The 27,656-nt window shown below is 37.7% G+C and overlaps 1 protein-coding gene across 2 annotated transcripts in view; it reads left to right on the top strand.

Moving 5' to 3' along the window:
* The window catches only part of LOC140144815 (nuclear distribution protein nudE-like 1), a 68,955-nt gene extending 43,682 nt beyond the window's left edge, over positions 1–25,273 (top strand). Inside the window, exons 4-9 of one of the 2 annotated variants that reach the window (XM_072166621.1) lie at positions 3,895–3,940; positions 13,983–14,073; positions 16,228–16,407; positions 17,193–17,302; positions 18,494–18,594; positions 25,014–25,273. In XM_072166621.1, coding sequence (XP_072022722.1) covers positions 3,895–3,940; positions 13,983–14,073; positions 16,228–16,407; positions 17,193–17,302; positions 18,494–18,594; positions 25,014–25,077 — 592 coding nt within the window. In that variant the 3' untranslated portion in view covers positions 25,078–25,273. Of the gene's footprint in view, positions 1–3,894; positions 3,941–13,982; positions 14,074–16,227; positions 16,408–17,192; positions 17,303–18,493; positions 18,595–20,299; positions 20,457–25,013 lie in introns of those variants that run through there. The other variant, XM_072166622.1, reaches the window with a different exon arrangement.
* The last annotated feature ends 2,383 nt before the right edge of the window (positions 25,274–27,656 follow it).

The raw sequence follows: 27,656 nt of genomic DNA on the forward strand, positions 1-27,656 counted from the left end.
GTCATACAGAGGTCAAATCTTATAATTTTATTTTCTGGATATCTGTAAGGTGTATGGGGCTCAAACTCAGTGACAATAAATCTCACAACCAGGGGAACATTTGCAGGGGTCAGGTCAAAGGTCATGCAGAGGTCAAATCTTTGAAATGTATTTTCTGGACATCTGTAAGGGGTACGGGGCTCAAACTCGGTGACAACAAATTTGATGACCAGGGGAACATTTTTGGAACATACTGCAGGGGTCAGGTCAAAGGTCATCTGGGGTCAAATCTTAAAATTGCATTTTCTGGACATCTGTAAGGAGTACTGAATTTAAACTCGGTGACAACAAACCTCATGACCAGGGGAATATTTTTGGAACATTTTGCAGAGATCAGATACCTCCACAACACCAACACGCCCAGCTAGGTTTGTGGTCTATGACCACCATTTGCCACTAGTTGCATTTTACTTTCTCATGCAACATTGTCTGGAGAGTCCCCCCCCCCTTGGATTTATCCCAAAATGTGAACAATCAGCCTATTTTCAGGCACATTTCATCAACTCGGCACCCCTCCCCCATACAAAACGATCAATGCTTTAGCTGTGTTCCATATCACCCAATTGGCAGATAAAGTGCTGCTAGTGTTAGAAATATCATCTAAACAGCAGATGAATATGACAATTTTTAACTTTAAAGAAGCCTAGTAGCCTTCGTTAAGAAATTCCCAACACAGGTTGATGGACCTGGGGGACTGTGAAAAAGGTCAGTATAAGAAATTGGCAGTCAATATAATGCACCTACAAGGTAAGAAGTCACAGAAGTGTAAAGACTGCAATAAACATTTATCACAGATTCAATCAGATGATGACTCATTTTGGCGCATAAGGAGGCTGTCATTTTCTTCGGAGGGGGGTCATGAATATACTGGGTGGGGGAGTCATAAAATTTTTAGACCAAAAACAGGGGGGGGGGGGTTATAATTTTTCAACACTAAAAATAGGGGGGGTATAGAATTATTAAGGGCTGGTGACTCAAAACTTCTTTACAATTACGATTGAAATTTTAATGCGCTCCACACACTTTCTTTGCTCTTAAGTTTTGGCACACTCCGCACCCTAGTTTCGGTAGGGGGTGGTAATAAAAAAATTGACACAGGTCACCGACTCATTCATAACCCCCCCTTCCGAAGAAAATGACATCCCCCTAAATCAGTCATGAGATATGGATGAAAGCAGTGAGAGCGGAAGCGAGGAGCCGGGCAGGGTGAGGTGGAGGGAACATACTCAGACCTCCCCCTAAAAGAAATAACCCCTAAAATTCAGATTGCATTAATTCAAATTTTGCCATTTTATATTGCACGACTACATTGTAGTTTATAGCAAATCAAACTTCCAGTTGTAAATCTTCAATTCAGGCAAAGGCTACAGCACCATGAATATTGCACCACCCCTTACGACAAACAATCAAGTATAATACATGTGTTACTTCTATTTGAAAAGGAAAATGTGTGAAGGTATGTATATTTGGAAGAGGTCCCAGTAAGCTGAGCATCCAAAGTGAGCATATAAACAATTACCATCAATTTTAATAACCTTAATTTAAACAATAATTATCTTTGCCCCAATAGTCACCAAACAACTACACACATAGCATCAGTCACCTTTTCCAAGTACTGTAAATTACAAACTTAAATAACTTTCCAGGCTTTTTCATGTGAAAGTAATTTGATTTCGCATCCAATCCAAGGTGCATCAATAAATCTACAAGAAAAGATTTACCAAATAGATGCAGCTTGCAGTACAAGGCTGCGCAGATTTGCTTAGCCAATAAAAGCACTTTAATATTTACATTCTTTAGTGCACAAGATATTATTGTATGTATATTGTAATCTACCTCTTTATTTTTGTAACTTTTGTGAGTCCAGGGGCATAGCCGTGTGTGTGTTGGAGGGGGGTGGACACTGTAAACATGTGCCCAAAAAGGTCCAAATTATAAAATTTAAATAAGGACCTTTTTTATGGTGAACTGTTCAATTTAGTTAGCCCGAACAAGTTCGTACAAATTTTGCAAATTTATAAAATTATTTAGGGGAAAGGTCCACTTTTTGGAAATATTGCCCTCTATATGCCGCCCCTGCCTAAAATACTGGCTATACTTTGATCAGCTCGTAATCGGCGGGCCTTAATATTACATCGTGGATTAATATCAAAATATTTTATTTTGAGATTTTTTTGTGACATCTTGCCAGAAGCATCACAAATTTTTAATTCAAGTCCTATGCTTTGTCTACTTTCTTTAACATGCAAAATATAGACCAAAAGGTAAAACGTGGGTCTACTTTTTGGCGTAGTGGTAAACGCCTTACATTTCATCAGATCTGTTCTGGAGAGCCGATTTTGTTTAGTAAAATTATTATATCTGCGTTCTGTTTGAAGCCATACATGTATATTATGTTGATGTACACATGATACCTCATACAAAATTTCAAGCTTGAAAATCAATTACTAACACACAAAACTCTATGTTACATGCATGCTCACACTTTAAAGCCAAGCAGGAAGACTTGGGCAGAATTTTGAATGATTTTGTTGTATTAAGGGAGAATGTGTGCGCTCGATTTCACAAGGTGATGTTGGTGGAATGCCAAGAGGACTCAAGCAAGTCAAATAAGATGAAGTGATGCTTGAATTGGTATATGTAACATTGACATTGTATGACTGACTACCTGACCCATCAATTAATCTGTTATGTGATAATCACCACAAATAGCCTACAAAGTCAACATTTTGTAGGCAAATTGTCCTTAAAATAAGCTTAGAGGACAAAAACTGGACCTTGTTCTACAGGCCCGGCCGACCAAGATTTTTTCATCTGTATGCAATCAAAAACAGCTGTTTTTTAGCCATAGTAATTGATTTTGACTGAAATATTTTGAAAAAAAAATTCAAAATATTTTTTAATTATTTTTTCAAGCTTTTTGTAATTTAGCAGGGTGTTTGTTTTTTATTGCAAAAAAATGTTTTGGTGGACTTTCAGTTGTCACATACCTCTACTTAAATGTAGCTTTGCTCCAAAGCCAACCTATTTTCCATCCAATTGAAAGAAAAAATGAAAAACCATGCCATATGCCCTCTGACACTATAGTAAAGACCAGCTGTAGGTGAGTGGACTTTCGCGGTTGGTGGCTGGGGAACACCAATATCTTAGGTAGACAGTGATCTATACTGCATAGTGGTCCTACTTACTTGTTGGTGACTTATGTAGCTTGCCTATAGATTGAAGCTTGCCTTTGGCAAGCTCTGTACATATGTACTGCTGGGAGTGGTATTATTTTTTTACAGAATGGTCTAAACCAGGCAGGGATTGGCCTATATACATTTTCTTTACTAATACTAGTCACTTGCTTGGGTTTATTTTACTTGGGGATCACTGGATCCTGTACTGCGAGGGCTCTGATCAAGAGCTACTTAAATGTAAAGGTCAGGCCTGGAAAAAATGGGGAATTCGGGAATCTCATTCCCAGAAAATTTGGTAATCTGGAGGGAAATTATTCTCTTTTTTTGACAAAGAAATGCATAAGAAATGGTGGGAACTCCTGATATATTGAAGGGAAATTTGTTTACATTCCTGGGAAATTTGTTTACATTCCTGGGAAATTTTTCCAGGCCTGGAAAGGGAATGCTAAAAGAAAGGGAGTGAGACAGAGAGAGAAAGAGAAAATGAGAATGGGAGGGATTAAACAAGATGAAGAGAAGAAAGGAGAGTTACAAAGGTTTTGTTAATGCAAAAAGACTCTTTCCTAACGCAGTTTGTATAAATAATAATAGTATCAATTTCATCAATACAAGAGCTGAAAATATGAAACAGTTATTTTGAATATTTTGTCTTTTGTTTTATTTTTTTATTTTTCAGAACAACAGTAGTTTCATTAGAAGATTTTGAACACAGACTAAATGCAGTAAGTATGGAATGAATACAAGGTGTCTCAGAGTGATTCTAGACAGCCATGGACAGGGAAAACCTCCTACAATGTATGTGTCTTTGGCCCCTGAACATGTTTAAAGCAAAAACTCTTATGTAACCTATTTGCAGTTTTGTTTTAAACATGTTCAAGGGCCAAAGACACATAAGACTTGAGAGGTTTTTCCTGCCCATGGACACCATCCATGCGTCATTGTCCAGGGCATATCTGAAGTTCCATTTTGGCTTGTCATAAGATCACACAAATTTTAAACACCATTTAAAGAGGTCACAAAAAGTATTACAGCCATTACAGATTCGGCTATAATAGCTTAATTTGCCAAATAGCAGAACTATTAATCGTATTACAATATTTTAACATACAAGGAAAGGTGGTCCATGTTAGGCAAAAGGGGTATCAAAATATGCGTACATACACAACCTTTCCTTCTATGTTCATATATTGTGAATACAATTACCGTATTCATCCGAGTGTAGTCCCACCCGTTTTTAGGTGGAAATTTTTCAAAATTGGGAGGGTGGGATTATACTCGAATTACAAAAAATTTCTGTAATTTTTCGAAAAATGGGGTGTGTGACTATACTCGAACGTGGGACTATACTCGGATGAATATGGTAATATTTTTGAAGCTATATGTGCAAATTTGTAATGACTGTTAATCTGTTATTTTTTGTGAAGTCTTTATAATGATACTCTGGGATACTATGTTTTTGTTGATTTAAATTAGAGGATGTGGCATGGACTCACTGTCCTGGTGCTAAACATTCTGAGGCAACCTGTACAACTGTATGCAGTAATTCACAATTTTATGGATAAAAAATGTGTTACCTCTTTGACTTTGCATTCACTCAAAATATTGTGTTCTTCCCAATTGTATGTTTTTGCCAGAAAAAAAATGATGTGTTCACCATGTAGTACAGGTACAGGTATTCACAATATTCATGAGCTGCAATTTCTTACTGTAGACTACTTACTATATGGTCAGGACATCCCCGAACCCTAATTGTTTTTGCAGATGGCAAGATATTAGTCATATAGATCTGGTGTATATGCATAATAATGATAATGAATTTCTTTCGCATAAGATGGTAATGGTAACTACTTTGAATATATTGTGCATATTATACCAGTTTGCAATAGACGGTAAATAGGTTGAATTTGACAGAGCTCATTTACCTTGATATGAGGAACTTAAAATTATTGCATTTCATACATTTGATGTGCAAGACACATGTCCCATGGAAAATCAAAATCTGTGTATTTCTGTGGGGGACCCAGTGGTGGGGTGGCTTTGGGGCTTCAGCCCCTGGGTTTTCTGAAAAATCATATAAAATCGGCCTATTTGGCACATGTCCACCCCTGAGTATGGTGCACTCCCTCAAATAGCCAGTTTCTAGGCATGCCCCTCATCAGGGTTGTAGCTAGGCCAATTTCTATGCCAGGTGGCAAATTATTGCGAAGCCGAGCGCGCGTAGCGCGTGGAGCTCTCGCACTTACGGCCGGGGGTCCAGGGGCCCGCTTAAGGGGTATCACCCCCCTAAAATTTTTTTTTTTTTGCCCCTCTTATGATGAAAAAATCATGTATTAAAAAAAAAATTAAATTAAAATTTTTGGTGCCGGGTGCCGGGCGGCCCCGCCCGGCAGCGCCCGGCGTAGCTACAACCCTGCCCCTCATTTTGGCCAATGAATATAGATACTACATGTATAAAGAAGTCTGCTTTACCATGTTTGTGTGTCTCTCATGGAAGGAATAACATGCAAGCTAGCTGTGTTATTGGACGATTCCACATGGCAGCGAGATCCGTATCAATTCACATCAATATGCATTCCCGGGATCCGCATCAGTAATAGCAACTGTGTACTTGGCACTCGGATCCGCATCTTGGAAATGATCGCATAGTGAGCGCATTTCTTGTAAATGTATTACAGTGTGTGTAGGGCCTCTGGGCGCGATGTCTGGTGTGTGTAGGTCACTCATGTCACAATGCCATTTAATTTGCACACACAAGAGAAGTTTTCATGATGCAGATTTCACATCCAATGTGGAGTCCACCATCTGTGCCTTGTTGTGTAATAAATGTTGACCACAGGTTTATGGGATAGTGATAATTAGTTTTAATTAAACATAGCTTTAGTTTTATGAAATTGAAATGTTGCATGTGGTAATATTCATATGTGTATATTGAATGCAAGAATATGATATTAAATACCAGCGTTATTAATAATGAATCGCAAACTGTCAAGGCCAGTGGCGGTGCCATAAACAATGTGTAATGGGGGAAAGTAAAGTGAGTTTCAGGGGATCCACACATTTGCATTGTTTGCAGCGCATCCAGAATTCTGCTGCACGTGTGGTCTCTCGTGCAAAATATCGTGACCACATGAAGCCAGTTTTATACGATCTCCACTGGCTTCCGATTGAACAGCGTATTGTGTACAAGGTGCTCCTGATTACTTTCAAGGCCTTGCATGATCTAGCCCCATTGTATTTAAAAGAATTGGTTAATACATATCAACCCACCCGTTAACTACGTTCTACTACACAGAACTTGTTGAGTGTCCCAAAGTGCAATACAAAGTTTTATGGTGAGAGAGCTTTTTGTAATGCAGCTCCAGTCTTGTGGAACAACTTGCCTATACAACTCAGATCTGCAGATTCCATCAATCATTTTAAGAGTATTTTAAAAACTCACCTTTTTACCAATGCATTTAGTGATGTTTCTTAAACTTTTAAATTTGTTTACCTTTTAACCTAGTCTCATCTCAGCTGGTTCTGAGTTTTATCTGGGTATCAGTTGTATATTTTTGATATAGTTGGAATGTATTTGTGCAATTAATCTTTGTAGTTTTGGTGTTTTTAATATATTGTAAAGCGCATTGAGATTTTGTATGTAATGGGCTATATAAGAAAGAAATATTATTATTAAAAGGCAAACATTTCCTGATATTTTGAGTGGGGAAGACAAGTGGGGACCTTCCCATATATTTTGGTACAAACTAAATACAAATCTGGAAATTCTTGGCATCATCATTTCTGAAAACATCATCATACATTAAAGTGACATTAGTGGCATAGCCAGCACTTTTTCAGAGGGTGGGCAGAGGGGCGAGCCATTTTTTAAGGGGGAAAACTTTGACTTTGGTCAAAAATGGGCTATATCAAAGCGGCCAGTATCCCACAGGGGGACAAGAGAGAGGCAAGACTTCTCACAAGGGGGCAGCTGCCCCCCCCCCCCCCCTTTGCTCCCCTGGCTATGCCACTGAGTGACATACTATTCTGATCTTAAAGAGTCCAACATTCAAGATACAATAGAGTAAAACAATTGGCCTTTTCAGTAAATCCCATAAGACTTTGCGAGTATACCTAAGATGTCATCATTTGATATCACATCGTCTGAAACCGATGCGCACATCGTTTATCGAACATTCAACAGAAGAGATACCAAAGATACAATAGAAAACAATTGGCCTTTTCAGTAAATCCCATAAGACTTTGCGGGTAGATCTGTGATGTGCACATTGTTACTACGCACCTCATGGCTTTAAAATGCGCAGTAGCAATGTTCACTAAACGATGTGGGCATCATCGTGACATCAAATGACGACATCTCAGGTCTACTCGCAAAGGCTTATGGGATTTACCAAAAAGGTCAATTATCAGGTAATGCTAATCATAGGAAACCAAAAAAATCAGCGATGACACTTTTCAGGAAATTTCTTAATATCAGCTAGGAAGTATTGTTCAGATTATCCTGTGCACAACTAAGAACATTTCCAGGATTTTTCAGGCATTTCAGGATTTCTTTTACAACATTTGAAAGTGGCATTGCTGCACAGTAATAGTAGAAGCAGTTTTGTTTGATCAGCAGGTAGACTGCACTCCGAGTCAAACATTGATTTTGGTTACTCTAAATGTATTTTATGTGTGTAGTAGTATGTTCAGCATGTAAATAAAATCAATGGAAAACACAGTCAATGTAGGCGGAGACCTGCACAGTATTGGCAATTTAACGATGGGCTATATGCTTAAATCACAGCACCAGGTAATATTAAACTATTAAAGTAAGGCATTTTTATTGGATTTCAAGTGCATCAATGTAGCTGCTCACAATTTGGTTTTGGTTGGTTTTGGTTTATTTTGTTAGTTTACATTTTGGTGGTCTTTGTGCATATGCTGGAGTTTAATTGTAATTTGTTGGGGCTGGCCCATGGGAGGTGCAGTCACCCCGCCAATTTGCAAGAGGTCTACTTTTTCCCAAAAGTATAAAAAAAGACACAATAAAATCAGGGTTTTTTAAAGCTTTTTTGGTTTAAAAAAAGTCCACATTTGGGAAGAAGGTCCACTTTTCATAAACCCCCCCTGAAAAAGTTTTTTTTTTAAATCTGCACCCCTACCCCCACAAAAAATCCTGTGTATGGGCCTGGTTGGGGGATAACAGAAAAGAAAGAATCTAGACACAGGGTTGTGTGGATTTTAAATAGAATAGCCTAATATGTTTAAATCCCACAAATACTTCACTTATATTTTCTAACTTGTGAATGCATTTCATTTCACAGACAATGAAATACAAGAAGTTGAACATTTCTTTGTGCCATATCTTGAAATCAATAATTATTAATGTCAAATGCTTCATTTTACAAGATCAAATCACATAGCTAACGCACAGCCTCATCGCTAGAATGTCCGTGTGTCATGCATCTCATGAAAGCCTCAAGTATACATGCAACATAGGCACACAGCCTCATCACTAGAATGTCCGTGTGTCATGCATCTCATGAAAGCCTCAAGTATACATGCAACATAGGCACACAGCCTCATCACTAGAATGTCAGCGTGTCATGCATCTCATGAAAGCCTGAAGGATGCATTCAACATTTTTGCCTCGTTAAATCTCTTCCTAGATAACAAGGTTAAGTGTTCTGGATTTAGATGCTCTCTTTTACGATAATAGCCAACATGAAGGTAGCATCTGTGAAATCGTCTTTTTTGAATTTGAGTCACGGTTTTGATTGATAAATTGCATCATTAATGCAACTCAGACATAGCTTTATGATATATTGCCATAAGCACAGATAGCTGACTATGTGCATTTAGGATACAGGCATGCAGTAAGGATGTCTTTAAAAATGCATACTTTTATTTTGTAATCTTGATGATAATATTTTCAGGCTATGTCATTGGATGGGCACCGTAAGTCTACTCTAGGAGTATTCAATGCATTTTGAAGTAGGTTTTAGTTTAAAGGAGTATTTTCATGATACTAGCATCTATTTAGGACATTTTCAGCAGATGTCCACAAAAAAAAAGCCTATTCCCAAAATTTCAGTTCATTCTGATTTTCGGCACTTCGGCAGTTCCTTAAGACCCACATTTGGATCTGCTCCTTGGCAATTGTTATCCATAATTTTTTAGTAACAGATAGAGGGCCCCTTGAAAATAGAATCCATATATTAACACTGTTTGGGTGATCATCATGATTACGGATTTATAGGCTATTTGTAAAGGAGACATAAGTTTCCTCCCTATAGCTTGCCTTGTCTGGAGTACCAACCAGATTTGCTTATTGATAAAACAGAATCGTGGTATTCACGGCCGCAACAGCTGCGTTTTTTCAACAACAAAAAACTAAAAATCTTTTTTTTTCAAATATTGAAAAAAAAATTGAAAAAAAAAAATAAATAAATAAATTCATTAATTTTTTGCATTTTTTTTTTTTTGGGGGGATCATGTTTTTTTTGTGTCTTTTGGAAAATCATTGTGCATTTTTTGGCTTCCAAAATCGCATTTTCCTCTGGTGCTTAGATAAATTCTTATCAAAGCTGAGGCTAGCTGCTGCTCTGATGTTGTCCAACCAGTGCCACCACAAATATTTCCAAAGTTTGGGACTCTTGTAATGTGTCACAAAAGTCTTTGAGTGACAAAATTGCAAAAAAGGAATATATATGATTAAATTTCAGATTTTATTGTGAAATTAATACATTTTCTTAAAGGCTTATACTAGGAAAAGAACTATTTGTGAGCATGAAAATTCAGGGAATCCATGACGCACGCGAAATTTGTGATATTTTTATGCACACAAACGTATCCTGCTTTACAGTATGTGGCACTGTGTGTATTTTTGCAGAGAAACCCCAAGCATGAATCAGTGACTAAGTAGCTGAATTGCTGCTTGCTTGGTCAGCTAGCTAGGAGCAACTCAGAGAGCAGCATATAATGATTTCATTATCCTATGCTGCTGGTGATCAGCTCGTGATCAGCTCAGCTCGGGGCAGGTAAAACAACGATTCTTATAATTACATTGTAAGTCTCAAGATACCTATTAGTGTATGACTAAGATGAAGCATTGATTTGTCCTGGCTCAGTGCAGGCTCATAGCCTCTGAGATAGTACAATAAAGCAACTGACTGATGCTCAATGGCTGCTTCATGGCCTTCCCGGTGGCGCCTCCAGGAATTTTTTTTTTTTTTTTTTTTTTTTTTGCCGGGGCATGGGGGGCAAAGTTAATTTCAGCGGGGTAAAATCGACAAACTTTGCTCAAAATTGCCGCAAAAAGATGAAATGTACATAATCTGGGGTTTTGCCCTCAAAAGTGGGGGGGGGCAAGAAAAATATTTGGGGGGTAATGCCTCCCTTGCCCCCCTGTAGTGCCGCCACTGGGCCCTCCCGGGGGGGAGGGGCACTCACATATAGGCTCTACTTTAAGACCTACATTTTGATCAGCTCCAGTTCTTCGAGCTTCAAATTCTGACAATTGTAGCTCTTTAAGCTCAAATTTGGAAAAAATTGTGAATTTTTCAGCTCCACAGCCTATAATCTGGTCCTAATTTCAGTTCATCAAGCTCTATTTTGCAAGAATGTGTGTTCAGGGTGAGCTGCACACCCCTACCAAAATTTTAGTTGAGTGCCCCCGGCTTCATTGTGGCTTGCACTTCATTCGGTAATCGAGGAGCAACGTCGTCTGCAAACTGGGCCACTTCTAATTTGTCTTCAAATGATGGGGAATGCAATAGCTCTCTTGGCAACTTGCATAAATTTCAGTTCTTGTTTTTAGAAATACATATAAAACATAATACCGGTGGATGGTAGATAAGATCTACATTTTGATCAGCTCCAGTTCTTCGAGCTTCAATTCTGACAATTGTAGCTCTTTAAGCTCAAATTTGGAAAAAATTGTGAATTTTTCAGCTCCACAGCCTATAATTTGGTCCTAATTTCAGTTCATCAAGCTCTATTTTGCAAGAATGTGTGTTCAGGGTGAGCTGCACACCCCTACCAAAATTTTAGTTGAGTGCCCCCCGGGCTTCATTGTGGCTTGCACTTCATTCGGTAATCGAGGAGCAACGTCGTCTGCAAACTGGGCCACTTCTAATTTGTCTTCAAATGATGGGGAATGCAATAGCTCTCTTGGCAACTTGCATAAATTTCAGTTCTCGTTTTTAGAAATACATATAAAACATAATACCGGTGGATGGTAGATAAAAAGAGTTTAACTTCCACACAACACTATTTTTTGCACACCTGGAACATTTTCTATGTTGACTAGCATCTTCAGCATACATGTATAGTGATGTTGTGATGATATCTTGTCCACAATCAGGATAGTAAAAACGTTCCAGGTCAGCGAAAAAATAGTGTATTATTGAAGTAAAAACTCTTTAATTACATATATTAGGCGACCAGAGATGTCACATTTCGGATTTATCCGGATTTCGATTTTGGGATTAAAAAAAAATCCGGATTTTCAATTTTTTTTTTTTTTTAAATTTTTTTTTCGCTTTTGGAGTGGCCCTATTGTCTTATCTTTCTGCTTCACATATATCAACATCAGTGTCTCTTGTACATAAAAGTATAGGAAACTGAAACTTTAAAGCATGTTTTCTGGAAGAAGGAAGCACTTTTTATTAAAAGTGTAGAACAAGCCAGGAGCTTTGAACTGTTCTTTTTGAGGCTGGCTTTCCCTTTTAAAGGGAATTTTTATTACCCTCTGAAATGGCCTTTACAGTGGTGCTAAATGTGCGGAAACCATCTGGCTTCGGGGCTTCACCTTCGACCCCTACCGGGCTTTGCCCCGGACCCCCGGCCGTGTTAACGCGAGAGCTTCGCTCACTTCACGCCATAAGTTCAGGATTTTTTGGGTCAGCCTGTGACATCTCTGGGCGACAATAATATCAACAACAAAATGTGAATTTATGAAATAATATATAGGGAAATTAATTACATTATCATTGCACATTACAGAAAGTTGATGATCACCATGGCCAAACACATGACCCTACAAACTAAGCACCATTATTTAAATTTAATTGACTTCATCTACCTGGATGATTCAGAATATTCACAAGTATTATTTATGGATGGGATTTGCTTCACACAAAATACTTATCAACCTATAATGTAGAATTACTATCCTATTATTTCGCTCTTCTATCTTCTTTCTCTCTCTCTCACTCCTTCTCTCCTTTCCCCCATCTATCTCTCCCTTCCCCATCTCTATCTCTCTCACCTCTCTCCTCACTCTCTCCTTCTTGCACTTTCTTGTTCCCACTCCAACTCTCGGTCTATCTCTCTTTCACTCTTGGTTATATACAGGGTGTCCAAAAAAAAAGAGGCCCCTCATTGTGCCCCCTTTTTCTCCTATTTCTGACAAATTGATCAAATATATTTTGGTATGTAAAGAAACCTTGAGTCGTTAACTATAATAAACCAAAACAATTATATCAATTGGCTCACAACTTTTGAAGATATGCTTTGGCTACTTCAAAGATTGAAAAAGAGTACACATACCATGGATGAATATCAAACATTTCTCAATGATAACTTTATAAAATAACTTTGTTTATGGAATGGGCTTTACCGGTGGGTTGGGCAATGGATTTTGTTAATAGTGTCATTAATTTGTGGGTAAAATGAATGCCGAATGGGACTTCTTTTGTTTTACTTGCAATTACTTATTTTTTCTTGGTTATTTATGCCTTTTTGTTTTATTATGTTTCTTACTTTCTTACGTTGTTGTTTCTTGCTTCTTTTTTTTTTACAACATAAGTCATTTCTCTTTTAGGATAAAAGGTAGCCCTAAAAGGCTGTTTGGTTTGTATTTGGTTCTTCTGAAGTGAGTTTACTATGCTGCTCTGCCCTCTACCTGGTTGCCTCCTTGGCGAATACAGGTTTCAGCCCTGGTCCTCATTGCATCTATTATGTATGCATACCATCCTTGTGCGCCAGATACTTGCGTAATGCATTCAGTAATACGTTTGCGAAGATCTTGGATTTTGCCACAAAGGGAAAAAATCAAGTGTTAAGGTCTTGTGATCGTGCAGGCCACTCCACAACATGAGACATCCCAACCACTCTGTTTACTATCCGTGGACAGAGTGAAAAACGGGTACTTTTATTCAAAAGGACATATCTTCAAAAGTTGTGAGCCGATTGAAATAACTGTTTTGGTTTATTAAAGCTAATGATTAAAGGTTTCTTTACATACCAAAATATATTTAATCAACTTTTCAGAAATAGGAGAAAAAGAGGGTGCAATGAGGGGCCTCTTTTTTTTGGGACACCCTGTATATTGTTCTTTCTCTTTTTCCCTCTCTTTCATTTTCCTCTCATCTCTTTCTTTTCACCTTCTTTATATTTTCTCATATTTCCCCAATTCTTTCATCCCTCATTAAAACCATCTTTTATTTCCTGTTCCAGATGAGCACCAATTATCCCTGCTCATATTTCCCCATCCGTTTGTCCCTCGTTAAAACCATCTTGTTTCCTGTTCCAGGTGGACATCATTTAGCCACTAGCAATTCTCATTACACTATGGACCACAATAGCCTCATCCCAATGGCATAGTCCAATAACCTCAATTACATAATCATAGTGCAAAATTTGACCTCAAGTTGCCGAGTATGTGTTTTTGTACCCAAATTTTCAAAGGTCATCATTGTGCCTCTGATTGATGAGCATATTGTGGATCCTAGTGTTAGCTACAGTTAGTTATTTTGATCTTTTCTCTTCCTTTTCCTACAGGCCATAGAAAGAAATGCCTTCTTAGAGAATGAGTTGGATGAAAAGGAGACACTGGAGGTCACTGTACAGAGACTTAAAGATGAAGCACGAGGTATGTATGTTGATGGTGAATCATCACCACATGGTATTCAGGGTGCACACCACTATATTAATATCCCATTGAGATGTTTAGGAGCCTCATTTATTAACCTTTGAAATACAAAATTGGTTTGTTTTGCTACCTCATGTGACAGTATTTGAATGTTTGGAATGTGTCTTGGTGTAGGTTATTCATCCAGTTGGTAAAACAAAAGTACAGAAATTAATTCAACTACTGGAACTTAAGTTTGGTTAACACAACGTTTTAACTGAAACCATCTGACATCATCAGGTGATTGTTTCAGGTCATTTGTTCAGGTGAGATATAATTTCTGTACTTGTATTTCGACTGTACTCTCTTATAGTATTGAAAAAAGTTCTTTGGTGTACCCTCTAGCTCGTAACCAGCAATCATTTTGGGAAGGGCAGCTTTTTAGCAAAAATTACATTTTTGGGGCAAATTTTTATTTTTAAAGTGAATTTTTTGGGGGAAACCACCCCTACCCCTGGATATGGGCCTGGGTACCTTTCATTGCATGCTACCATGATTGCATCAATTACTACTACAATCATGAGATTAACAGGTAACATTAAGAAGCTTAGGCTGATGTTTGGCATATTTTATATTCCTTGGATTTTTGTATCAGTCAAGTGGTCAAAAGGTGAAAAATGATACATGTTTCTGTGGAGATCGGGCTAGAGGCAGTCATTTGCCACAGTTTGTTCACCTATTTTCTTTTATAGAAATAAGAGTCTATTGATGATGTTTGTAATTCCGACAATTTGTGACTGTTTGAGTGTTTTGTGTTTTAAAGCGTAATATCATTTAACTACATGAACATTGAGGTATCAAGGTGTTCCAGTTAGAAAAAGGTATCAAACTCAAGCTAACATTATTGTACCATCATTTTATATCCACTCCCTAACAAAATTAAAAGGTATAGTGCACATGGAACTGTTTATGTATTGTAACTGATGCCAAACCTCCATACCAGAGAAGAGAACATTCCAAGTGTGTCCCTACCTTATCATTGCTCAAGTATCACACAGCCATATGGCTAGCCTGAAGTAGCATATGATATAATGATGCCAATATGACGGGTAGAATGGTGAACACCAATTTAATTGAAGATTTAACATCAATGCTAACGGTATCAATACCAACCATACACACCCTATAGGCACAGCAGTACTAAGTGTGCAGTGTGCAGTAGCCAATTAAGATGGGTATTAGTGATTGCAGACTTGTCTGGTCTAGGCAATAGATAACAGTAGGAGAGATTGCAAATTGTAGAAATTCAATTGTGTCTGTCATATTGGGGTTGTCATATTGGGGGTTATCATGTTGGGATCGCAATATAGCACTCAGCGTAATATGAAAGAAGAATGATTGATATCTTGGAAGAATTTATTGAAATTAATGTGTTTTGACATTCTTAAAGTGTTCTTAGTATTATTGAAGTACCGTAAACGTTCGCCTATTGGCGCTATGGGCTCCCTTGACATAACTGGAACAAACGAAAAGTGCCCTCCCATAAAAATCTCACCAGCAAATAAGGGCTCATACCCTTAATTCTTGTTGGGGTTTTTAGAGGAGGGAGCTCTCTATTTGTACATGAAACTTACTCCAAGGCAAAGGAGCCCAGGCACGCCATTAGCGAATGTTTACGGTATTACAAGTTTGCAAACTTCTATCTTATTCTGTTTACAATGTTCATTTTTCAAAACCATAGTAGTTAAATTGAACTAACATGACAGTTTTGAATGTCATTGTTGACATTCTTCCTCATAACTTCTTCAGCCTTTTACACTGTCTTGATTGTAGCATTTGTTTTGGGGTTTATTTTGTTTATTGTTTTCAGAACAACTACTACCACACTTATTGTTGTTTTTCTAATTTGAGAAATTAAGAATCAACTTCAATCAATCGATCAATTAGTCAATCAATCAATCAATCAATCAATTGATCGATCGATCAGTCAATCAATCAATAAACAATTAATAATAATGCTTTTCAGTCAGTCAGTATTGCCGTTTTTCACTTCATCATCTATTTTTAGATGATTTCAATTTGCAGCATGCTGTTTTGTACAAATCACAAAAAATAAGGATTTATAATAGTTTTAATGACAGTTTTCATTTCCTCTTTCATTTCCTATCCATGCAGATATGAGAGAAGAATTAGCTGTAAAGGAACAAGCAATAGCACCTATGACCTTAACCAATCCACTAGACAACCAGGAAAATGCCAAGAAAGAGAAGATGAGGATGGCAGGAGACACTAAAATATCAGAAATAGATAATAAAGTTCGGCATGAAGCAGAAACAAATACAACACCACATAAAGGTAGGCTATGAGGCTGGTTAATCTTAAATCCAATATGAGAAATATAAAGCCATTAGACAACCAAGAAAATGCCAAGAAAGAAAAGATGAGGATGTGGTGATCAGAGGATTTGCGCATGGTGTGTCCTAGTTACTAAACTGGACTTATGTCATATCACAAAGACTCTGCGGTCACTGAATATTTTACAATCAGATTGAAAGGACAATATCAGGACCTGCGGTGATCATAGGGTTTGTGCATAGTGCGCCATATAGTCACTAAACTGGACTTAAGTCATATCACAAGGATTCTAGCTGTGGTCACTGAATATTTCGCGATCAGAGGGATGGGGTAGTCTCAGGACCTGTGGTGATCATGATCAGAGGATTTGTGCCTGGGATGCCCTAGTCACTAAACTGGACTTATGTCATATCACAAGGACTCTGTAGTCACTGAATATTTCGCGATCAGATTGAAAGGGCAATATCAGGACCTGTGGTGATCAGAGGATTTGTGCATGGTTTATAGCCCTAGTCACTAGAATGGACTTATGTCACATCACAACAGCTCTGTTTATGAGCTATCTTCATATTTGAGAAAGGTAAATTAAGGAAACATTTCAGTGGCCCACGTGTCAGATATTGAGGCTAATGACGTCCAAGTGTAATCTGGATGAAAGCTTCCCCTCTCTGTAAGCAATCATAGTTTGTGAGAAATAAGAATCATAAAACAAGAATATATTTAGTTGTACTGTAAAAGTATGTTGTGCAATTAGCATTTGTTCAATGTTGTTATCTTTGTTTCAGACTTAACACATACAGCCAGTGGAGGTGGAGGCGTAGGGAACACACCGTTAACACCATCAGCACGGATTTCAGCACTTAATATTGTTGGCGATCTGCTTAGAAAAGTCGGGGTAAGTTTCATGGATTTCATCGGATTTAGTCTTGAATATCTGTGCTAATCTAGGCATTAATAGCAGTTATCTGTTTAGGTAACGCGGACGGGTTGGTGCAAGGATTAGAGAAGAAACGGAATAAAGGAATTTTTGTTTTTACTATCCTCTCATCTACCGTGTGATAGATGACAGACCGGTCCAATATTTTGAGTAGTGGATGCCGGCGCAATACGATAAAAATATTGGACCTGCCTGTCGTCTATCATAGGTAGAGGATAGTAAAAACAAAAATTCCTATCGTTGATCTCATTCTTCAGTCAGTTAAATATTATTTAAATAACTGTAAACTATTTTTGAAACTTATTTACAACTTCACATATTCTGTTGCGCGTACTGCTAGCGCGTGCATGTATTCTGCACTAGTCTACACATACAACGCGATACATACACGCACCTCTATAGGCGTGTTAGGCATTATTAACACTCATGATGACGTGGGGTCGTCTACAGCCTGATAGACGGCACCCTAAATCATGCGATTGTCCATTCAGATTATGTGTCTACGAATTAGACCTCTCCCACTAACTAAGAATAGCAATTAACCTACCTCCCAGTTGAAGCTATGCGAATCCTGGTTTGAAGTGACATAATGCCATTCAGAGTATGGGAGAAGTTAGCTTTTGTGGGAGACCATAGTGTATCCGGGAATTAGCACAGAAATTTTGTTGAAAATTGATTATACTTGCAACATGCACTAGAGGTGCTTACATTTAACAGTTAATTTATATTCCTGCTCCCAGGATTTCAACCTTTTCCAGCCATGTTTTGGTACTAAAATGATCCATGTTTCTTCTAAATTATTACAATAATTATTTATATAGAAATACTTTGCTCAGCTCGTAATAGGTGAGACTCATATCAATTGTGTTTTGATATATAGGATGGCGTAAACTCAGTTGAGCGCAGCAAAGTGCGCTATGCGTATTGCGTGACTGACATGTGATTTTGTGAATTAACAGGAGCCTTAGTTAGGATTTTATTGACATGTGCAGTAACAAAAATCATCTATTCATCAGTTGAACGAAGTATAAATGGTATCCATTCCTGAATAATGCTTCATTTATGTGTGGTTGGTCACATATCAATGTTTCAGTTCTTTGTGTTAAACTTTGTTTTAATTATTTTATTATTAATTTTTCACACACACAGGCTTTAGAATCCAAATTAGCATCATGCAGAAACTTTGTAAAAGATCAACAAGTTGTACAGGGAACCACAAGTAGAAAACCTGATGTAGTAGAATCACCCAGGTAAGACATGTAATAGGGATAAGCATGCATTGACTTCATCAAGAGAAGATGCCACCATGCTGGTATGTCCATGGACTTAAGAGATACATATGAACTCCAAACAGTCAAAGTCTCAGTATCACATCAGTATGAGGGCTGATCGTTCCATGAAGCGTGACCGACAAAACTGATATGCACATACAGCATATTTTTACGGTCTTTCGCGTAAACGCAATGACACGCAACGCTCTATCACATGTAAGCAAGGCGCGCAACATTGGTGTGATTGTTAGACACGCACGATAAAACTACCGGCTCTCATGAATATGCGAGAATTCACAGCATACAATGCATGGGTACTTTAACAGTTGGAAAATAGTCTGTATTAGTCTATGGGTATGTCACTCATACAGGGGGAACTATACACTGGTACTCTGCAATCTTGGTGATTTTGGTACCTTGTATTTTGGTGCTCAGATTGACCAAATTTGGACACTATTTTTGAGTACTGCCACTTTTTACGGCTCTCGTTACGATTCCTGTTGGATTATAGCATGGGCACAAATTGTAACAAGAATTGATGCAGTGCTGTAGGATTGTTTGCATATGCGCTACTCGTATGACACCACACACAACACAGTGCAATCAATTGACCTTTTCTGTAAATCCCATAAGCCTTTGTGATTACACCTGAGATGTCGTCATTTGATGTCACGCCGATCTGCGCCGATGCGCACATTGTTTATCGAACATCGTTACTGTGCATTGCAAGTCAGCATGACATCAAATGACAACATCTCGGGTGTACTCGCAAAGGCTTATGGGATTACCGAAAAGGTCAATTAAAATATAATGACTGCATTAGCCAATAATCTGTTGACTGGCATCAACCACTGACTGCATCTTTGGTCAGTGGGAATTGATGAGAGCTGGTGAGAGACCAAAGTTGCAGGGGACCAGCAAAAGGAAAACATTGTACCTCCTGATTGTTTTGTCACATGCCTGGCAAACTTAGTGTGTAATTTCTGCTTATTGGTGAGACCACCAATCTCTAAATATGCAAGCAGTTTGTTTGCTTATTTCTTCGTTACTCTGGGTCCATATTCCGAGGGAACATAGATCTCTCTATTCTGTCGTATGGCTCAGTAAAACCCAACCACCGGTGGTAGCCCGGACAGAACCGGTGATTGGGCTCAAAAGCATTTGTTATGCTTATGGTTTCAGTTCCAATGTGTGACAATCCAAAATAGCAGATTTCCCTTAGTGTTATGTGTGAGGTCAAAGGGATTCCACCTATTAAGTCAAATTTATTACAAGCATGTCAATGTTGAATTCATCAAGGCCGTAGCAAGGTCAGCAAAATGTGGGCAGCCATTAAGATTTTGAGTAGACAAACTATTCATGTGGATAAATTGGCATCATGTTATATAGAAAACATAATGAATTGCCTAAAACTGGGACTCCAGCTTACTATGGGCCTGGAATTCACAGAATAAAAATGGTGTAGCAGGGATTGAGATTTAAGTCATGCGAGTGTGATCACACACCTTAAATCGCTTGTCTGAGATTTATAGCACACCTCAATTCCTAAACTTCTTGCCGAGTGCAATTTAATAGCACACCTGACAACCTGCCTTAACATTACCAAAAGTGCAAAATACACCTAGAGTAGTATTTTAAGATAACTTGATATAAGTTGATCTTGGATGTATTTCGATTTCAACAGAGTGGTATGATAGCGGCTGTTGGAGGGAGGTCTTATTATCACAATACAATTTTGCAGTTCTGTAGTTTGGACCATCCCCATCAAGATGGTAATGGAGTCAATAGGAGTACAAAGTGTCTCAATAAAAATGGGCCTTGATACTTATTGTGGGTTTATATGACAACAACTGTGGCTCAAATAATGGGTCCTGTTTGAATATGACTTATTTTGCTTGAAAAATAATTGTAAGATAATTGGTCACATACTTTCCACAATAAACATACCCTCATGCAGTGAACCCTTTGCAATCCACCTCCTTTTGCATTGATCAAAAGTTTGGTTGGAAGATATATATTTTTATTTCATCTAGTCTTCATTCCAGCTTTGATCAATTGTTTTAAAGAAATGTTTAGAAGTTATTTTGCCAGTAATGCTTCATAATAACCAAAGAAATTAGACCAGAACTGAATCTGGGATCTCAGTCTTATTCAGTGATTATGACTCCTATGTAAAACAAAATGAAAAGAAAAAAAATGAAGCACTTGTGCATCTCAGATAAGCCTAACAATTTACACCGCATCAATTTTGGCCGCAGTGCACAGAGCTAGCATCCATTATTCCATCTTCCAGCATCAGCATTTAATGGTCTTTTTTGCCATTCTCGATTGCATTGAAAATGATTAGCCCTGAAAATATGAATTTCAAAGCCTCATCTCAGATACATATCTAGAATAGGTTAAAATTAAAAAGAAATCAAACATATTTTGGCCCATTTTGTATGAGACACACTGTATTGGATGGATGTTATACTGCATTTTTGGATGATTCTATAGCATTATTATAATACTCTCTTATGTCTCTATCCATATGTATTGGATCATAATGCTTGCAGGTAGATGTCTTGGTAGATTTGCATTTTGATTAATAAGTGGATGACCTTTTGACCTTACAGCATACCTTGTTACCATGGTTATGTAACTAACTCAAATATTATATTCAAGTGTTTAAGTCAGTTATTGGTTGTCAGAAGTATGTGTCTTGGTGCCCTATTGCATAAATTAATACCAATTGGATCATGTACACCTTCCTACTATGTACTATCCCATGTAGCTGTATACTGGATCAAATCATCAAATCAAGAGAACAAACTGTAGCGTCTTTTCCTTTGTGGAGCTACATGTAGGTGCCATAAGTACATTTTCAAGTACTTGACTCAATCACAAGTCTTGGCGAGGATGAAAAATCTATGGTTATGTGAATTTTAGTTGAATACTCTGGCTCCGTGGGTGCATTGGTATTTCAATCGCCACTCCCAACAAGTATGCCCAGTATTTTTTTGTTTCAATTATGTGTACTCTATATGAAAAGATGGTCAGATCAGCAAATATTCAATTAACTTGTCTGATGAGTTCAGGCTTTTCATGAGAACAAATTGATGTAGCCTAGCAAGGGCTGATCATACTGATCATCTCACCAAAAAACTTGAGATGGTCCAGCGACGTGCAGCAAGATTTACATTAAACAAATATCGTCGCACCGACAGCGTAACTGCAATGCTCAAAACTCTATCATGGCCTACTCTGGCAGAAAGAAGACGGAATGCAAGACTCGCAATGTTCTACAAAATTCATCACGACCATGTTGCTGTTGATCCCAGTCAGTTTGTCACATTCAAAAACCTCACCACACCAACGCGCTCTGAAAACTCACTCGCTTGCCACATACCACACTCCCGTACTGATTATCACTGAACCAGCTTCTTTCCTCGCACTATCCGGGAGTGGAATCTTCTACCAGAAACAGTCATCAAAGCACCTCCACCAGCAGCATTTAAAGAAGCCCTAAACAAGTTAGACTAGTTAGCCCGCCGCACACACTCCGTGTCTGAGCCTTCATCAATGAAGTTGACACTATTTCGGAAGAAGAAGAAGAAGAAGGTTTATGGGTGTCACTTGTCTGTCAACATGGCCCAGAATTGGGAATTGCATGCTTATTTTTCAGCTTGTTCAGGTTAATCTGGACTCATCAAAATATAAAGCACTAGGTGCAGAGAACTGATTTAAGAAATCACCTCAAAACAATTTCTCTGCAGTAAATATGACTATTTCTGTATCCAGTAACAAATTTCAAATGGCAGACCATGGATGGCTTGTTTGTGAAGGTCTATTTGCACTCCACATACTCACATGATCATATGTGCAACTGCTCTACAAACTTTTAAATTTAAATTGCACCTCTTGAAGTTGCATTAAGACAAATCTCTTAAATCCAATTTAAACCAAATGCCTGTATTATACTATTAAAGCAGCATCAACAAGCATCATATTCTTATGGCATTTTCATGTCTACATCCATTGCTTGATCGGAAAAGTAATAGACTGTTATATCAATCAAAGGTTGCTAGCATGTCCCTGTGTCAAATCGCTACCAGTTGATATCAAGAGAACCTTCTCTAGACACAACTTATCACTGATAACATTGTAGAATACCCACTGGTGTTTGATCACTAACGATGTTCCTATCACTCAATGTGACTGCTAGTATAAGTGTGATCAGCATTAGAATAGTGAGCATGGTAGGTCAGAAGTACACACTGACACATGACACAAGGTTTGGGCTTTGACTCCCTCTCAAATGGGCTAATCATGTTGAAATCAATAAACCCCTGTGGAAGACATGACTTGAATCTTGCACCCATGAGTGTGAATTTCAAATGGGGTTACCTGAATGGGTGACTCCGTTTGAAATGTACACCCCCTGTGTGGGAGATTAAGGTTATGGTTACATATGTCTTCTATGGTGGTGTGGATTTCAACTGGAAGAGCCCAATAAGTTGGTTCCATACATGATGAAATAAGAAATTAATTTCCCCTCTAACAATCTGGCTCTGGACCTTAGCTTCTGGTTTTGTAGAGAAGCTAAAAATCATTTCTCTTTGTTTATCATGTTCATCATTCATCATTTAGACATCATTACCATTCTCACCAATCATTTCAATTGTCTTTTATTTATTATTATATGTAATGAATAGACATGGCAGCCATCAATGCAATTGTATTCAAGTTCAACCAATTTTTGAAATTGATCTACAGCTTCAGCCCTTACCTTTGTCTATCCTTTACCACAAACAAAAACAATAAACCTAACCCTAAATCCAAACCCGCCTTGTACTGTAACCCGAATCCTTATCTTAAACCTAAGCACTAACTAACCCTCTCTCGATCCTAACTCTAATCCTAACCTTAACCCCATCCACAACTGTAACACCAATTCTAATCCTAGCTCTGAAATAATGTAAAGTTGTAAAAAATAAAGAAATAACTTCCGTGAATAGATTCATCAGGTTCTTCAAATCAATAACAATTTTTGCTTGACAAAAACCAGGAAGTTTTTACTTCCTAATGTTTTGTCCATCTCATTGGACTTTACCAGATCGACTGCTCAGTGCCAGAAGTGGGTAAGTGCAATAGCTGCCTTGTTAACATATGGCAATCTACACACAGTATATTGTATTCATCTACATGTGGCAGCTGCACACCTACAGCTATTGCACTTACCCACTTCTGACACTGATGTGACATCTGAAAGTGGATCAGATCTGATGAAGTTCTCTGATGAGATAGTTGAAACATTTGTGTAAGTAAAAACTTACTGGTTTTGTCAAGCAAAAATTGTTAATTGAGATAAATAATACTAGACTTAATTCGTACTAGAAACAGGTTGAACATAATACAATTAGCACCATTGACTGCATCATCCAGCATGCTGCATATGTATTATTATATCAGCATGTTTTCATTATTCTATCATTTATACTACATTATTGTGTATTTATGTTATCTACCTATTGACAGAGAATTTTGGTTATAAATAATTATCAGTTGGAAATTGCCAGGAGGAAATTAACAATGTTATAGGAATTTACCACACTAGGAATCTGCACTAAGTATTTAGTCAATGTCGCTTGCTGATTACAGGAGTTAACCATAACATTGTTTTTTATGCCACTAGTCAGATAACCAATCAAAGTTACCAGTCTAACAGGACTTTGGGATTGCATCAAAACCCAACCACCGGCACCCTGGCAGAAAAACTAGTTTAAACGTGCTCTAATGTTCTGCATAATAGAGTTTTCTTGTAATTAGCCCCTTCCAGCCTTTGATGGTGTTTGGACTTGGTGTTTACACAATCGTCCTTTCAGTTTTCCACTTCGCTAATTCTGGCCTGATTGGAGTTAGCCGAGCCAAAACGCCATCAACGGCTGGAAGGGGCCAATAATAAGAAAACTCTATAACCAGGTCCAGTCACCAAGTCTGCCATGACACCAGCGGTCAACCTGAGGTTGGGTTTTGTAGTTATCCCTTACTACTTGCCTGATAAACTAAACTGATACCAGGTGGAAAATAAACGCAAATGAACACTCCTGTTTGGAAAATGCAAATCAATACCCTGGGGTGTTTATTGGAAAGAATAATACTACTAGTATTTGGGCATATTTCATCGTAGAGATGTGCTTTACTATTAAACAATTTTGGATATTTCAAAAGCAGGAAATCATAAAACAAAGTTCTTTCTCAAAAGTTACTTTATTCACTGAAAATGCAGTAGTAGGGAAATAGATAATTCAATATATTTGTTTTCATTATATATCAAAATGTTCTCCTGACTTGTTCATTTAAGTTAGCAATCCAATCCAATTCTAATCAATACTTTATGATTCATTGATTTCTTTCAGAGCACCAAAGAGAGTCAACAGGAATGGTTCAGCAGGTGGCGGCATGGTCAAGATTACTGTATGAGACTTCCTTACTGCTAGATTATTACACACTGGAATTATACAATAGAATGAATTGATTGATTGGGGATAAATAGATGCAAATAGGTTGTATGGATGATTTGTCTCACCAGGGGTCCATTTCACTAAACTTTACGAAGCTTCGTATGTCTCAAAATCATTCATAACTTACGACGAGTCTTAAGTTCCATTTCACTAAACTTGCTTACTTAATGGTACCCTTCGTAGTAATAGGATTTACTACAGGGTCCCTTCGTAGTTAACGCTCTAGTATTGGGTATTCGTAACTTTACGAACGGTTAGTTGAGTTACGAAGGGTTAAAAGTTTAGTGAAATGGATCCCAGGGGTGTGCTTCACTTGTTATGTAACCTATCGAATAGTCCTTTTGGCTTCCTCAAGGTAATGAAGTCAGTAGTTTGTGGCAGTTACTTTGCTTGCGTACAGATGCATCATGTTTGATCGCGCGTTTAAACACGTCAGTTCTCTGATTCGCTGAAATCATGGTCACTCTCTTGATGGAGCCAAATGGACTATATTATAACAGACCCATCGTTTGCTATTCAAGTTGAAATCTTCACAACCGCTATAGAAGACATGATCTTAATCTACCACACAGGGAGTGTGAATTTCAAATGGATTACCTGAATGCATGACTCTATTTGAAATCTACACCCCTTGTGTGAGAGATTACGGGTATGTCTTCCATAGGGGGTGTATGGATTTCATCTGGGATAGCTCAATGTAACTTTATGATGTGTTCTTGTTATAAATCCATATTACATACAATGTGTACCAATGGTAATCTCCTCAGTGAAATGAAAGTATGATACATCGTTACTTTTGATGGATTTGGAGGTTCATGATGTGTTCCCCAGGATCGATATTTATTGCTATAGATGAGGTGACATACCAAACAGTCGTTGGGATGCGTATGAGGACTCATGCTTTAAAATCTTATGCTGACTAAATGGCAATATGAAAGGCTATTAATCAGTGAAGTGGACTTACACTGTTCCCTCAAGCATGGTGATAAACCGATTCCTTGTTTATAACATTGCTGTCACCTTATCTATGCTACAGATCTTTTCCCATTGCGATATATTAATTTATCAATATTTGCAACATTGATGAAAAATGGCATCTGCGAAAATAGTGATGATTGCTTGCCATGGCTCTGATGAGTGTACCACACCTGTCACATAAGTAGATTAGGAGGATTAGTACTTCCTATACCACCCTGTATAATGATATTGTCAGCTATGGAGGAAAGTTTGTGGTGTTCAGGTCCTTGCTGACATAAATATATGTTTTGAGTTGCTCCTTCAACACAATAGGCTTGTTACATCTTGGAAATATTTCAAATTTTGCCTTGTCTGCAAGTAGCACACAAACAGGAATTATTTCCAGTTGCATTCCATAAATTGTCCTCCATGCCGAACAAAAATGGTGGGGAGTCCTGATTCTCCTCTGTTGGGCTATTCCAGTTGAAATCCATACACCCCCTATGGAAGATATTACCTTAATCTCCCACACAGGATGTGTAGATTTCAAATGAAGCCACCCATTTAAGGCCATATCTGTGGAAGATATTTGCAAACTCTTCCGCAGGGTTAGTGTGGATTTGAAATGTAATAGTAAATAGCTCAATCAGTGAAATGTCTAAAATTGAGGACGGTTTCGAAATTTGGCTGTATGAGAGTCATTTATGGTAATTTGGCAGGCCAGGTTTTACACTTAACATGAATACATCCATATAAAAAATATGCACTTGTCGGCTGCTACATGTGTCTCTTTTTTCATAATAGCTAGGAATAGATACCAGCCTCATCTCAAATGGAGGTCACTTCAAACCGTCTCTAAGTCACATGGTTTATTAGGAATATGGAGAACATTCCTAAACCATGTGACTTGGGTGGTTTGAAGTAATCTCCACTTGAGATGAGTCTGGTATTTATTCCTAGCTATTATGTTAAAAAGAGACACACATAGCAGCTGACTAGTGCATCCTTTTGATATGGATGTATACATATGCCATTGTATGAGACCGGTGCATGTACCAAACAACCTGTTTGCATCTCAACCCATTTGTTAGTATTAATGAATTGTTACACTTTTAATTAAGGGACACAGTTAAATGATTGCCAAGTATTTAGGGAGTGATCATTATTTATAATTTTGGAAAGAGGTAATCTGTTTTCTTCCACCATATTTGGCATGTGTGTTTGATTAGCATTTCGATCAACATTACTAGTAATGCACACATCCTCCATGTAGTGGAGCATTTCCATTTTTAATTCAACAAGCATTATAATAATAAACAAAACAAAAAACAATATTGATTATTGATGGAAATGAGAAAGCCCCCTTCCTCTTATATTTCTAATCTTATAAACATTGATCACTCCCTTAAGGTGAAGAGTATTTGTTGATGTCCAGCATTTTTATACGTATATATGGAAAGGTTATTTTGTTACTGTGTTATATTGTAATGTGACTTGTTATATTTGTTCAATCTGGTATGTATAAGCATCAGATATAAGAGTAAAACACTAAATCTCAATACAAAATGAAATTTACCTTCT

Source organism: Amphiura filiformis, unplaced genomic scaffold (assembly GCF_039555335.1).
Source record: "Amphiura filiformis unplaced genomic scaffold, Afil_fr2py scaffold_83, whole genome shotgun sequence".
In the NCBI taxonomy this organism is placed as follows: Eukaryota; Metazoa; Echinodermata; class Ophiuroidea; order Amphilepidida; family Amphiuridae; genus Amphiura; species Amphiura filiformis.